At 40.6% G+C, this 15,417-nt stretch overlaps 1 protein-coding gene across 4 annotated transcripts in view; it reads right to left on the bottom strand.

Annotated features, from left to right (window-relative positions):
- FRMD4B (FERM domain containing 4B) overlaps positions 1 to 15,417 on the bottom strand; it is a 361,154-nt gene that overhangs the window by 39,216 nt on the left and 306,521 nt on the right. For all 4 annotated transcript variants that reach the window (XM_009200361.4, XM_003894202.5, XM_009200359.4 and 1 more), the window contains 3 exons: positions 12,731 to 12,796; positions 8,559 to 8,616; positions 6,505 to 6,591 (listed from right to left, as the gene is read on the bottom strand). In XM_009200361.4, the coding sequence (XP_009198625.2) occupies positions 6,505 to 6,591; positions 8,559 to 8,616; positions 12,731 to 12,796 (211 nt within the window). The remainder of the gene's footprint in view (positions 1 to 6,504; positions 6,592 to 8,558; positions 8,617 to 12,730; positions 12,797 to 15,417) is intronic.

Genomic DNA, 15,417 nt, shown 5'->3' with positions numbered 1-15,417 from the left:
TGTAAACAGGATGGACCAGTCTCTGGTTGATATTCTAAATCCAATTATTTTCTTCGATACCATGCTTTATTTGGCATTAATGTAGAAAGAGAACAACCCATGTTCTCTTCTCCTACAGTTAATCTCATCTAGAATTTCAGCAGTATCAGAAGTAGCTTCTAATCTAGGTCCAAGGTGGTACGGTCATGGTGGAAAGAAGAGCTTAGAAATGCTCAAGATAGCTGTACTTCAAAAAATATCCAAGTTACTGTCTTTAAATAAAATAACCTTGTAGTTGTATGAGAAGAAAACAGGAAGACTTTTGTGCTTGTTACTTAATTCATTTGGCTTTAGGTATCTGGGAATTCCAATATATAGAGAGACAGAAAATGAAAGCTAAGAACATTTTCCCACCTTCACATGCCCTGCAGTGATGAAGTTCACCTCAAGTCTTTCTTGGCATGATTTAATGCAAAAAGATACTTATCTTGAAAAGCATTTTGTCCCACTATGGACACCTCGACAGTATGTCATTTTATCTCTGCCATCTGACAGGCTCTGGCTTTCCCATGGGAAGCATTTGCCCAAGGGATACAAATCTGTCACGACATAGACTAATACTTGGCTCAGTCCCTGACCCACTGTCTGCTTCTTTATGAAGAACAGACATTTTCCCTTGAAGTACTGAACAATAAATACTTGGAACACAAGGCTGCTTTTTTTTTTTTCTTTAAGTGAAAGTTCATCGGTCTCGAAGTCCAGATGTCTTGCCATTTGGAATTAAGTTCAGTTCTGGTATGTTTTCACATTCACTAAGAGTTTGCAATGTCATATTCATACACAAAGGGAGGATTATAAAGTAAAACTGCTTATTCTCTTAATTTTTAATACCCTGAAGGTTTGTGGTTTGTAATTTTGGATTAAAAATTTTTCCTTTAATTTGCATCACACCTTCAGGCATGATGGTTAATGAATTAGGAGGTGAAAGAAGTGCTTACACATCTCTGAAAACAGAAAATTTGAGGGTAGAGGCCACGCGTGGTGGCACACATCTGCATTCCCAGAACTTTGGGAGGCTCAGGCAGGTGGATCACCTGAGGTCAGGAGTTCAAGACCAGCCTGACCAACATGGTGAAACTCCATCTCTGCTAAAAATACAAAATTAGCCAGGCATGGTGGCCGATGCCTGTAATTCCAGCTACTTGGGAGGCTGAGGCAGGAGAATTGCTTGAACCCAGGAAGCAGGGGTTGCAGGGAGCTGAGCCAAGATCGTGCCATTGCACTCCAGCCTGGGCAACAAGAATGAAATGCCATCTCAAAAAAAAAAAAAAAAAAAAAGAAAGAAAGAAAGAAAGAAAATTTGAGGGTGGATTCTTAGCTGTGGTTTTGTAGCAATGTTGTGTCCCTCTCTAACCAGTGATCCAAGAATATTTCCCATATTGTCTGTCCTCTCACTACTACTAATGATGATGGTGTATCAGCTATGGTGCTAAATTTGTCCTCTAGGTCTTACAACCACCCTACACAGTTGGTGGCAATACCCTTGTGCAGATGAGAAAACCACTTTTAAAGAGAGATTAAACAACACGCTCAAGGTGGCACAGTAAATAGACACCAGGGGCAGAGGTTGGGATGCCTCCCCAACTCTTGCCCTGCATCACTGTACTACACACTGATTGAAAACAACTTGTTGGCACCCTGGACTGGCAAAAACGCCATATAAATAAAAGACTTGAAGAGCATCTGCTGGATGCCCTGGGAGGTAGAACAAATACCTCCTCACCCTCAACATTCACAGGTGATAACTGATACAGAAAGGTCTGAAGGTCACTGCTGGGAGATCTTGGAACAACTCCTTTTCAAAACAGCTTTTCGGCATCAGTTTACTTATTCTTAACACTTATTCTCAGTAAATTTCCCTCCTTCTGGCCTGCTTTTAAGCCACATAATTGCAACAAGACAGGATGTGGCTCAAAAGGCTGAGCAACTTAAGGCCTCTCATTATAGCCTTTGTTTCATTAGAGTTTGCCAATTTGACCTTCATTCCTGCTGGTCCATTGGTAAACTTGCAGCCTGCACAGGTCCACACAAACAGCTGAAGCATGATCTTCCTTTAATAGAAAGCTGTGCTCATGGTCCTTTAAATTATGCATTCTTTCATTTGTGCAAACTAGGCCAGGAGAGGGACTTGTAGAACAGCCTCAATCCTTACATTGTCTGGACATAAAAATAAATAGATGGGAGCAAAATCCATTGTCAGATTTTAACAAAAGAAGAAAAGAAGAAACAAGCAATGGAACAGAGTAGACATCCCCTTAAAAAAAATGGAGAAAGAGAAGGCAAGAAAGTGATAACATAGGCCGGGCATGGTGGCTCACGCCTGTAATTCCAGCACTTTGGGAGGCTGAGGCGGGAGGATTGCCTGAGGTCAGGAGTTCGAGACCAGCTTGGTCAGCATGGTGAAAACCCATCTCTACTAAAAATACAAAAATTAGCCAAGCGTGGTGGCAGGAGCCGGGAGGCAGAGGTTGCAGTGAGCCGAGATCGTACCATTGCACTCCAACCTGGGCAACAGAGTGAAACCCTGTTTCAAAAACAAACAAAAAAAAAAACAACAAAAAAAAAAAAAAAAAAAAAAGAAAGGAAAGAAAAAAAAAGGCGATAACACAAGAAGGACTGTGTGGGGTCTTTTTAAAAATTGAGTGGCATGTTTTGGAAATGAAATAGAAAAACTCTGCAAATTCAAAAAAGGAAGTAGCTTCTGACCCTTTTCTAGACTCTGGAATGAACAAGCAAACCTGATTATGATCAGTGTCAAGCAATATTTGCCAATTTCTATGAAACTGTGAACATAAAGAAAGGCCTGTGAGTCATGAGTACAGGAGAGGAAATTAACTGCAATATTTACGGTGCAGATTCTGATTCACCACTATTTTGGGAGAAAGCCTGGTTGCTGTTAGCAAATGCATTTACATTCTGCTGGAAGCTCAATCTTATCAAGCCACTTTAGCTAATAAATTACTTGTGAGTTGCTTTAAGTAGTATTTTACTTGGAAGATTCAGAAAAACCAGTAAGTTTTTCTGAATAACCAATTATTTTCTGAAATAACTCCTGTGTGTTATTTCTGAAGTAAAATTCAGAAGAGAAGTAAGTTAGCAAAAAAATCTCAATACAAGTGAGGTCTACCTTAAGAAAACATGATAGGCAGTATTTTGGTCTTGCAAAATAGATAAACTAGGGTAAGGTATTTGCTTTGACTGCGATTTTTTATTATGCTCTGCAAACTCTCTCCACTCCTGCAAATGGAAACAAGTATGATGTCCATCAAAAGAGAATTGGTTAAAGAAATTATGTATTTCCATATCATGAAACACTAGGCAGCTTTAAAAAAAGTGAAAAGAAATTGGTTTATAAGTAAGCTAGAGAAAAATGGCAAGGTATGAAACACTGTATATATTAGATTTCTCTGTCTTTGTAAATACTTAGAATATACACTGACAAAATCCAAATGAACTGGTACCATTTTTTTAACAGTCGCTGGTTGTCATGGGGGAAAAATGGGGATTGCAGAAGACTTCCTCCCCTAATGCATTGTTTTGTAGTGTTTGCTGCCATTTTTTTTTTCCTTGCCCTTGTGATTATTTCTTACTTTGGGGAAGAAAAAAAAAAAAGAAAACGAAAAAGCTAACAATAAATAAAATTGATTTTAAAAAATATTTGAAAAAATTGGGTATCCTTCATTTCTAATATTATTGATTAGAAATTAGGCTTTAGAAGTCAATTTTTGAACTACAAGCAGGAACAATAGTACTTATATTCCTTCTGGAAATTAATTAGGTATTCCTTAAATTGATCTTGGTGACAGAGCTTCTAGAATAAAAATGTTAACATACGATTACAAACATGCTCTCTCACTGTCCTCTACTGCTTGTTGAATGATGCACTGTTGTTTTCATTGATTTTTTTTTTTTCTGACACAAGGTTTGGCTCTGTCACCCAGGCTGGTGTGCAGTGGCATGATCATAGTTCATTGCAGCCTCAACCTCCCAGGCTCAAGTGATCCTCCTACCTCAGCCTCCTGTATAACTGGGACTACAGGCATTTGCCACCAGGCCTGGCTAATTTTTTAAAGTTTTCTTTTTTATTCTCTTTTTTTTGTAGAGATGGGGTCTTGTCACATTGCTCAGGCTGGCCTTGAACTCCTGGCCTTAAACAGTCCTCCCATCTTGACCTCCAAAAGCACTGGGATTACAGGCATAAGCCACCACACTCAGCCTTATCAATAATTTCTAGTAAGAAGCCTCAATACCCTACTAGCCTGATCCAGGAAAGCTGGATCAGTATTGGAGGTTGGGGGTGGTGGGGATATGGCTTTCCCTAATCTACCCTTTTGTGTTATCTGTGTCAGTTTCACAACCATAAAATGGGGAAAAGAGGGGAGTTTTATTCATTTTCATAACTCATGGAAGACTGTGTGCACCGACTGAAGCTGCATGGACACTTAGAAGATGAAGAGTACGTATGATTATAGGGCTGCTTTATAAAGAGAATGGCTGTTTCCCTAACACACATTAAAGCAAGAGACAGATGGAAATGATAGGAGTTATTTAAGGCTGTGATGTCGGGTTGTGATAATGCAGATAGCTGACCATGGTCTGTTATTAGAGGTCATTGTTTTACTCCTGTGATGGCAGGATGGCACAGGGAGAGTGGCAAAACCAACCAGGGCAGCATGAGTCAGTCTTGATGTCACTGTAATACTGAAGGAGGCCAAGAGCAGCTGCATGGTGATCTATATGGATTCTTCAACTCTTATATGTGCAAAAACGTGTTGTACACTTGAGCTTGGATCAAGAGAAGCAGATTCAGCTGGGCACAGTGGCTCATGCCTATAATCCCAGCGCTTTGGGAGGCTACGGTGGGAAGACTGCTTGAGCCCAGGAGTTCAAGACCAGTCTGGGAAAAAAAAACACTGTCTAAAAATTATCTGGGCATGGTGGCATGTGCCTGTAGTCCCAGCTACTTGGGAGGCTGAGGTGGAAGGATTGCTTGAGCCAAGGAAGTCGAGGCTGCAGTGACCTGTGATCAGGCCACTGCACTCCAGCCAACGGAACACAGCAAGATTCATCTAAAAAAAAAAAATAATAATAATGATGAATTTTTTTTTTTTTGAGACGGAATCTCACCCTGTCGCCCAGGCTGGAGTGCAGTGGCGTGATCTTGGCTCACTGCAACCTCCGCCTCCCGGGTTCAAGCAATTTTCCTGCCTCAGCCTCCTGAGTAGCTGAGACTATAGGTGCATGCCGCTATGCCCAACTCATTTTTTGTAGTTTAGTAGAGACAGGGTTTCACCATGTTGCCCTGGCTGATTGCAAACTGATCAGGCAATCCACCAGACTCGGCCTCCCAAAGTGCCGGGATTACAGGCGTGAGCTACCGTGCCCAGCTAATAATGAATTTTTAAAAAACAGCTTCATAATAAAATTTTAAATTGACATTAATGTTAGTTATTTAGCCCTGGAAATCCAAATCTGATAGATTGTGACCCTCTTTTTTTTTTTTTTTTTTTTTTTTTTTGAGATGGAGTTTCTCTCTGTTGCCCAGGCTGGAGTGCAGTGGCATGATTTTGTCTCACTGCAACCTCTGCCTCCCAGGTTCAAGCAATGCTCATGTCTCAGCCTCCCATGTAGCTGGGATTACAGGTGCCTGCCACCACACGTGGCTAATTTTTCTATTTTTAGTAGAGATGGGGTTACACCATGTTGATCAGGCTGGTCTCGAACTCCTGACCTCCTGATCTGCCCGCCTTGGCCTCCCAAAGTGCTGGGATTACAGACAGGAGTCACCATATCCGGCCTGTGACCCTTTAATAAATAGCACACAACTGATTTTTCTCTACAAAAAGCGGACATGTTCACTGCAGAAAATTGTGAAACAGAGATAATAGCATCAGAAGAAAGATGACTTATACCGCATCATTGAGAGATCACTAGCACCAAAAAATTTGGCTGATGTCTTTATTATTCATTTATATGTCTACCATCCAATTCAAATATGTATATGTATAAACGTACATACAAAATTTACAAAATAAATGGCATCATCCTGTTCATACTAACATGAAATAGAAATCTAATGGTGTGAGCTTGTGGCTGGGCATGGTGGCTCACGCCTATAATCCCAGCATTGGCGGATCATTTGAGGTCAGAAGTTTGAGACCAGCCTGGCCAACATGGGAAAACCCCGTCTCTACTAAAAGTACAAAAATTAGCCAGGTGTGGTGGCGCATGTCTGTAATTCCAGCTACTTGGGAAGCTGAGGCAGGAGAATCGCTTGAGCCCAGGAGGTGGAGGTTGCAGTGAGCCACTATCACCCCACTGCATTCCAGCTTGGGTGACAAAGCAAAACTCCATCTCAAAAAAACCCAAAAACCCCCAACAGCCTAATGGTGTGTGCTTGTCAACTATGTTGTGATTAACACCTTTTGAACAGTTTAAAGTTCTCCTAAAGTGATTCGAACTTACCTTCCGAGGCTTCACCTTGTCTTGTATATCATACTGGCCAATTCCCTTATAGCTGATTCCAAGCCACCAAGGAAGTCCTTGCTTATCCTAGAAGATGAAAAAGCATGAGAACCAAGACCTAGCTGTTAACTCTTCTAGAAATGAATAAAATTTACCCACTTTTTTTTTTTTCCTTGAGACAGAGTCTCATTCTGTCGCCAGGCTGGAGTGCAGTGGCATGATCTCGACTCACTGCAACCTCTGCCTCTGGGTTTGAGCAATTCCCCTGCCTCAGCCTCCCGAGTAGCTGGGATTACAGGTGCGCACCACCACGCCTGGCTAATTTTTTGTATTTTAGTAGAGATGGGGTTTCACCATATTGGCTAGGATGGTCTTGATCTCTTGACCTCATGATCTGCCCACCTCAGCCCCCCAAAGTGCTGGGATTACAGGCGTGAGCCATCACACCCGGCAGTTTCACCTCTTAACAAGTATCAGCAAGTCAAAATAAAGCTGTCTTGATAAACAAAACATTATTTAAAAACCTAACTTGTTATTAAAACATCTTGGAGTTTCTTCAAATAGAATCTTTAAGTTGAAATAGTCCAATACTGTTAATACCATCAAAAAGAGTAAAGCATTACTGTTTTGATTAAACAGTTGGAGAAAATAAATAAAATATAAGTAATTCAACTAAGAATTAATCCAGTAAAAAGCCAGTTATCCATTTAAAAAAAAAAAAAAGCTCTTTCTCTCTTAATTAGTAACCAGTTATAAAAGGTTGGGGACGTTTCCAAAGAATTACAAAGATGAGAAAAGTGGTTCCAATTCCTGATGTTTATAAAACAATTAACAATGAACATGGGGATACTGAAAACCCTTTTGGAGAACTGTACAATTCAATGACAGGATGTTTGAATAATTGGTTTGAGGTACATATGGGGAGGTGAGTAATATTTTTTTCATAAATTTATCTTTTATGTTTTGCCAAAGCATAGAATATACTGACACAGGAAAAGGAAAATTTAGACTTAGACAGATTCCTATATGCAAACTGGAGTCAGTAGAAATTAAAGTTAAATTGGAGGCTGGGCATGGTGGTTCGTGCCTGTAATCCCAGCACTTTGGGAGCCTGAGGCGGGTGGATCACCTGAGGTCAGGAGTTTGAGACCTGCCTGGCCAACATGGTGAAACCCCATCTCTACCAAATATACAAAAAATAAAACAGGTGTGTTAGTGCGTGCCTATAATCCCAGCTAATCTGGGGGCTGAGGCAGGAGAATTGCTCAAATCTGGGAGGCAGAAGTTGCAGTGAGCTGAGATCACGCCACTGCACTCCAGCCTGGGCAGTAGAGCTAAGCTCCATCTCAAAAAAAAAAAAAAAGTTAAATTGGTACTGATTTTTAGCACAGGTATTCTCATTATGTAAATTTTTTTATCTAATTCCCCATCATTTTGAATTGTATAGAGATATGAACATTATCATAACATGAAAAGTCAATCAAGAACTGATCAATTATAAAATTATTTCTCTTCCAAACAAGACATCCTTAACACTTTCATCTCATCATCTCAAAATATCTGTCAATCTCTCCCTGCTTATAAACATCTGAAAATACTTTTCATCATCTCAAAATATTTCTTTGTCAATCTCTCCCCACTTATAAAACACCTGAAAATACAGTGTATGTAATACACTGATTGAAACATGGTATTGCAAATCCTGTAAAAATTTCAGCATTCCATGAAGCTGTTGAAATAATGCTGGAGACTGCAAAATTTTCTAACAAAAGCATTCTCAAATGAAGATCTGGTAGTGCTAGAAAGGTGACCAACTGGAAAAAGGACCGATCAGCAAGCAAAGGTGTTTCAAAAGAGAATGATATGAACATCTTAGGACGAAGAGAGGTCTTGGAAAAACATTTTACCATAGCAAGTGTTTTGCAAAAATAATGTGCTTTATAATTTGCTACAAATGGCAAGATAAAATCAGCCTTTTATATATTACGAGAAAAGCTGGTATTGTGCAATAACTCTTAATAATCATGAAAGCTTTGTTATGTAAAACGATTTACCTTTACTGCATAATAATGGACACCATAAGTTGGTAGAGCTTCTACTATTTTCATATACCTATGGAAAATAAATATGTATCACAATCTTATTAAAATAGTTATTTTCTCTTTTGGGAAAAGTGATTTAAAGAAACACCATGTTTCTACTTTCCTCACTATTAGAATAATTAATAAGTTTCACTCAAATAGAAACAGAATAAACTATTTTGGGGAGTAATATATTTTAGCTTATCCAAATGTTAGGGAAATGCTAATAGAACCTCAATTTCAAAATTACAGAAAATGTTACTTTCCACACATTCAAATGTTTACGGATTAGGAATGTACCGTATTATAAACTCCACTTGCACGTGTTTTTAAAGTAAGCCCCTAATGATGCAAGCAATGAGCACCAACTTTTGGGTCATACTCATAAGTTAAACAATAAAGCTATTCCATATATTGCTTGTGGTAGAGGTTACATAACTAGAAACATCTGTCAAAACTCCTAGAACTATATACTTTAAAACTATGGCCGGGCGCGGTGGCTCAAGCCTGTAATCCCAGCACTTTGGGAGGCCGAGACGGGTGGATCACGAGGTCAGAAGATCGAGACCATCCTGGCAAACACGGCGAAACCCCATCTCTACTAAAAAATACAAAAAAAAACTAGCCGGGCGAGATGGCGGGCGCCTGTAGTCCCAGTTACTTGGGAGGCTGAGGCAGGAGAATGGCGTAAACCCGGGAGGCGGAGCTTGCAGTGAGCTGAGATCCGGCCACTGCACTCCAGCCCGGGCGACAGAGCGAGACTCCGTCTCAAAAAAAAAAAAAAAACTATGAATTATGTAAACCTGACTTAAAAAATATGTCCCCCCCGAGGCCGGGCGCAGTGGCTCACGCCTGTAATCCCAGCATTTTGGGAGGCAGAGGTGAGTGGATCACCTGAGGTCAGGAGTTCAAGACCAGCCTGGCCAACATGGTGACACCCCGTCTCTACTAAAAATACAAAAATTAGCTGGGTGTTGTGGCGGGCACCTGTAATCCCAGCTATTTTGGAGGCTGAGGCAGAAGAATTGCTTGAATTCGGGAGGTAGAGGTTGCAGTGAGCCGAGATTGCACCATTGTACTCCAGCCTGGATGACAGAGTGAGAATCTGTCCAAAAAAAAAATTTAAAAAGTCCCCCCAAAATACAAATTAAAGCGATGATGCTGCTACTTGCTATTTTTAATTCAGTAGTGTTTATTGTATACCTTTAAGCCTTTGGAGTGGACTAAATTGTGTAACACTTCCTCTCTGCCCTCAGGGAACTGAGGCTCTTGTTTTAACACAAGTAGATTTTTAATGACATTTTGATGATCAATTTCTCCAGAAACTGTAATCAATAATTTGACATATGTTTTTTTTTTTTTTTTTTTTTTTTGAGACTGAGTCTGGCTCTGTCGCCCAGGCTGGAGTGCAGTGGCCGGATCTCAGCTCACTGCAAGCTCCGCCTCCCGGGTTTACGCCATTCTCCTGCCTCAGCCTCCGGAGTAGCTGGGACCACAGGCGCCCGCCACCTCGCCCGGCTAGTTTTTTGTATTTTTTTTAGTAGAGACGGGGTTTCACCGTGTTAGCCAGGATGGTCTCGATCTCCTGACCTTGTGATCCGCCCGTCTCAGCCTCCCAAAGTGCTGGGATTACAGGCTTGAGCCACCGCGCCCGGCGACATATGTTTTAAAAGTAAATGGCCTACATGTAAATGAATATAAGAGGTTAAATGTGTCAAGGTCATGCAGCAACTAAACTGCAGAGTCAGAATTCTAACAAAATGGGCCGGACTCCACATCCTAGAGCCTTAATCACCAAGTGAAATCATCTCTTTGATGAAGCCACACAATAATGATCAGAAGACTCTGCATTTAAACATGGCTACTTTTTTTTTTTAATTGTTTTTTAGGTTCCAGGGTACTTGTGCAGGATGTGCAGGTTCGTTACATAGGTAAATGTGTGCCATGGTGATTTGCTGTACCTAACAACACATCACCTAGAGATTAGGGCCAGCATGCATTAGCACTTTTCTCCAATGCTCTCTCCCACCCCAGCCCTCTCCTGACAGGCCCCAGTAAGTGTTGTTCCCCTCCCTGTGTCCATGTGTTCTCATTGTTCAGCTCCTACTTATAAGTGAGAACAAGTGGTGTTTGGTATTCGGTTCCTGCATTAGTTTGCTGAGGATAATGGCTTCCAGCTTCATACATGTCCCTGCAAAGGACATGATCTCATTCCTTTTTATGGCTACATAGTATTCCATGGTGTGTATGTACCACATTTTCTTTAAATTGATCCAGTCTATCACTGATGGGCATTTGGGTTGATTCCATGTCTTAAACATGGGACTTTGTAATATACAGTCACGCATTGCTTAACAATGAAGATACATTCTGAGAATTGTGTTGTTAGGTGATTCTGTCCTTGTGCACACATCATGGAGTGCACTTACACAAACCCAGATGGTAGAGCCCACTACACAGTTAGGCTGTATGGTATGGCCTACTGTTCCTAGGCTACCAACCTGTATAGCATGTTACTGAGCTGAAATATTGTAGGCAATTATAATACAATGGTAAGTATTTGAGTATCTAAACATAGAAAAGATACAGTAACAATATGGTATTATAATCCTATGGACCCACCATTGTATATGTGGACAGAAATGGTACATGACTGTACTCACTAGTTTACTCTAAAACCCTTAATGGAAATTGTCACTACTTCTTTTTACTTTTCAGTTCAGAAAATATGCACAATGAATTAAAATGTCAAAGATCCAACTTCAGGATGCTAACTTCTGATTTCTGCTGCAAAGATAACAGAAGGTGTGTTTTGATAAATATGAGATTAGAGGCTGGGCACAGTGGCCCACGTTTGCAATCCCAGCATTTTGGGAGGCCGAGGTGGGAAGATTATTTGAGGTCAAGAGTTTGAGACCAGTCAGGCCAACATGGGGAAACCGTCTCTACTAAAAACACATAAATTAGCTGGGCATGGTGGCACACGCCTATATCATCCCAGCTACTCAGGAGGCTGAGGCACGAAAATTGCTTGAACCCAGGAGGCGGAGATTGCAGTGAGGTGAGATTGCATCACTGCACTCCAGCCTGGGTGACAGAGGGAGACTCTGTGTCAAAAAAAAAAAAAAAAAAAAGAGAGAGAGAGAGAGATTAGAGCAAAGAAGTAGGAGTGTAAGGAAAATCTACAATCTCCAAGTCCTTATTTCAGTTTTCACAGGCATAGAAATAATTTTAAAAGTTTAGTGTAGCAACTTCTTTGTTTTTTTTTTTTTGAGGCAGAGTTTCTTTCTTGTCGCCCGGTTGGAGTGCAATGGTGCAATCATGGCTCACTGCAACCTCTGCCTCCTCGGTTAAAGCAATTCTCCTGCCTCAGCCTCTCGAGTAGCTGGGATTGCAGGCGACTGCCAACATGCCCGGCTAATTTTTGTGTTTTTAGCAGAGATGGGGGTTTCACCATGTTGGCCAGGCTGGCATCGCACCCCTGACCTCAGGTGATTCGCCCACCTCAGCCTCCCAAACTGCTGGGATTATAGGCATGAGCCACTGTGCTGGCCTGTTCTTAATAATGGGTGGTAACTCTGTAAGTCACAAAATGTAGAAATATGTTACAATAGCTAATTCTTAGTAGCATGAAGAAACAGATTATCTAACACCAATACACTATACACTCGACTCAAAGTAGAGTCACAAACTGGGGGACAAAACAGGGCCTCTAGACAGGTTGGCTAACATTATATTAAATTTTCTTTAAAATACTTCCCAATGAGATAAGATTTAAAAATCTGAATTTCCAGCTTCTCTTGGAAAACAAAGGATCTGGCAACATTATGCCTGAATTCTAAAGCTGAGTAACCTTGCCTGTACTTAGGATGAAAGCTCACCTGTTTACCACAGTCCCCACCATTCCTTATTGACCTACATCTGGCCTACATTTCTCATTTTTGTTACCTGCCTGACACTGGTAGGTATCTGAGTTGGTGACACCAATGTATAGAATGACCCAAGACATTTTCTAATTCATGGTAAGATATTCCTAACCAGATAAAGACTATGTTCACAAAAACTACACAACAGAAATCATTTCAAGTGACATCTTCAAATAAGAGATATTAAAATTATATCTAAGCAAAAGGAAAGATACTTACTGAACCACAGCCTGACCCCGAGTGAGACCTTTGATTTTCAAATAATGCTCAATTACCCTGTCCTCACTGTAAAACAAAGAAATGAGAAGGATTGCAATGCATGATTATCTGAGGTACAGGCACAGTTTCCACATTATCAGCAAACTTGAGAGAGAAAGCCTTCAGCAACTTGTTTGGTAGATAGAATTTGGCTTTTGTTTCTGTAGGAGATGGATTCCTGAACTTCAGACATTTGACTGCCTGCATTATCATCTTCAACTTATATTTTATATAGCATATTTATATAATATATATATTGCTACCTTTAAAACTTAAAGCACATGGCCAGGTGCGGTGGCTCACGATTGTAATCCCAGCACTTTAGGACGCTGAGGTCAGGAGATTGAGACCATTCTGGCTAACACAGTGAAACCCCGTCTCTACTAAAAATACAAAAAAGTAGCTGAGCGTGGTGGCATGTGCCTATAGTCCCAGCTACTTGGGAGGCTGAGGCAGGAGAATCACTTGAACCTGGGAAGTGGAGGTTGCAGTGAGCCGAGATTGAGCCATTGCACTCCAGCCTAGGTGACAAGAGTGAAAATATGTCCTCCCCCCAAAAAACTTAAAGCTCAGTGGCTCACACCTGTATTCCCAGCATTTTGGGAATCTGAGGCGGCCAGATCACCTGAGGTCAGGAGTTTGAGGCCAGCCTGGCCAACATGGTGAAACCTCGTCTCTGCTAAAAACACAAAATTAGCTGGATGTGGTGGCACAGGCCTGTAATCCCAGCTACTTAGGAGGCTGAGGCATGAGAATCACTTGAACCCAGGAGGTGGAGGTTGCAGTGAGCCGAGATTGCGCTGTCACACTCCAGCCTGGGCAGCAAGAGCGGAACTTCATCACAAAAACAAAAAACAAGCAAAAAACTTACTTTACTAGAAAAGGAAACAATATTAATTTCTCAATGATCTTTTGCCATAATTGGATGGAATATAATACATATAAAATAATGATATCAAATGTTAGTTGTAGAACATTATTGAAGAAATTTTGAGCATAAGGCCTATCCTCTCTTTGGTTAAAACAGGGAGATCAGCAAGTGTTAGGCATTAAAGACTTTCTCCTTGAATGATTCAGAAAGATTTTAAAAGAATTTAAACTGCTTCTGAGTCTGTGTCTAAAATACTCTATTATCACCACTTACAGACACATTGCTTTAGGAGAAAACCCTTTTATTGTCCTAGAGCAAAACCTGTTGACTGGAAAGGAAATCCCAAGTATAACCTAGAAGATGAAGTATTTCTATCTCCATATGACCAGTCGTCATTAGTAATGTCTTTTTTTAATTATTATTAAAAAACTATCAAGGTCAGGTGCAGTGGCTCACGTCTGTAATCCCAGCACTTTAGGAAGCCAAGGCAGGTGGATCACGAGGTCAGGAGTTCGAGACCAGCCTGGCCAACATGGTGAAACCCCGTGTCTAATAAAGATACAAAAAATTAGCTGGGCATCATGCTGCATGCCTGTAATCCCAGCTATTTGGGAGGCTGGGGCAGGAGAATTGCTTGAACCCAGAAGGCGGAGGTTGTAGTGAGTGGAGATCATGCCATTGTACTCCAGCCTGGGTGACAGGTGGAGACTCCATCTCAAAAAAAATAAAATAAAATAAAACTATCGCTTGGCTGGGCCCAGTGGTTCACACCTGTAATCCCAGCATTTTGGGAGGCTGAGGAAGGTGGATCACCTGAGGTCAGGAGTTTGAGACCAGTCTGATCAACATGGTGAAATCCTGACTCTACTAAAAATACAAAAATTAGCCAGGCGTGGTGGTGGGTGCCTGTAATCCTCGCTACTTGGGAAGCTGAGGCACAAGAATCACTTGAACTAGGGAGGTGGAGGTTGCAGTGAGCTGAGTTCACGCCACTGCACTCCAGCCTAGGTGACAGAGCAAGACTGTCTCAAAACAAACAAACAAACAAACAAACAAAACTATCACTTGAAAATGACATGGTTAGCAGTTTCCAGAGTCAAGATGCTGTGTAGCCTCAGCACTTACTTTCACTATATATTTGGGAATATACTTCCAACTTCATACTAAACGTCTCAATATTGAATATTTATTTTGTAATGTCTATTTTGTAACATTTTAGCGGAAAGAAAAACCATCTTGAGGATTCAGACTAAAACCAAAGAGAATGTATTTAACAAGAATATAAGTATTTCAAGGGAAAACGTAATTTAGGAAAAAAATGTGGGATGAAAATGGATACTATGGATTCATTAAAGTACAAACAACTAAACCAACTCAATATATGCAATATCTAGCTGTAGTAGAAACCTCTGGTCATTATGAAAGTCTCTGATCCAAGGAAATCTGTATTTTATAACACTTATATTGCATTCTGCTAGATTAAAGCTGCATTACACAGTGACTGCACATATACTGAATATTATATATTCACCTAGAAGCATACTCTACAGACATTTTATGCACTTGAAAGAAACATCAGCCAGCCGCTCTTTGCAAATGACAGCAAGATATGTCTTAGTATAATGATCTCCAGTAAGCTTTGAGTACATCCTTTCACTGAAAGGATCAAGGTCTACCTATGGTTACTTTATACAATTGATGGGCAATTTGATATTTTTCTCACTTACATTTCTTTTAATGCCCTGAAAAGCATTGAATGGAGGCTATGAGAATGGGT

Source organism: Papio anubis, chromosome 2, assembly GCF_008728515.1.
Source record: "Papio anubis isolate 15944 chromosome 2, Panubis1.0, whole genome shotgun sequence".
In the NCBI taxonomy this organism is placed as follows: Eukaryota; Metazoa; Chordata; class Mammalia; order Primates; family Cercopithecidae; genus Papio; species Papio anubis.
The sequence above is the reverse complement of the archived record's forward strand: the minus strand, read 5'-3'. Positions and strand labels throughout refer to the sequence as shown.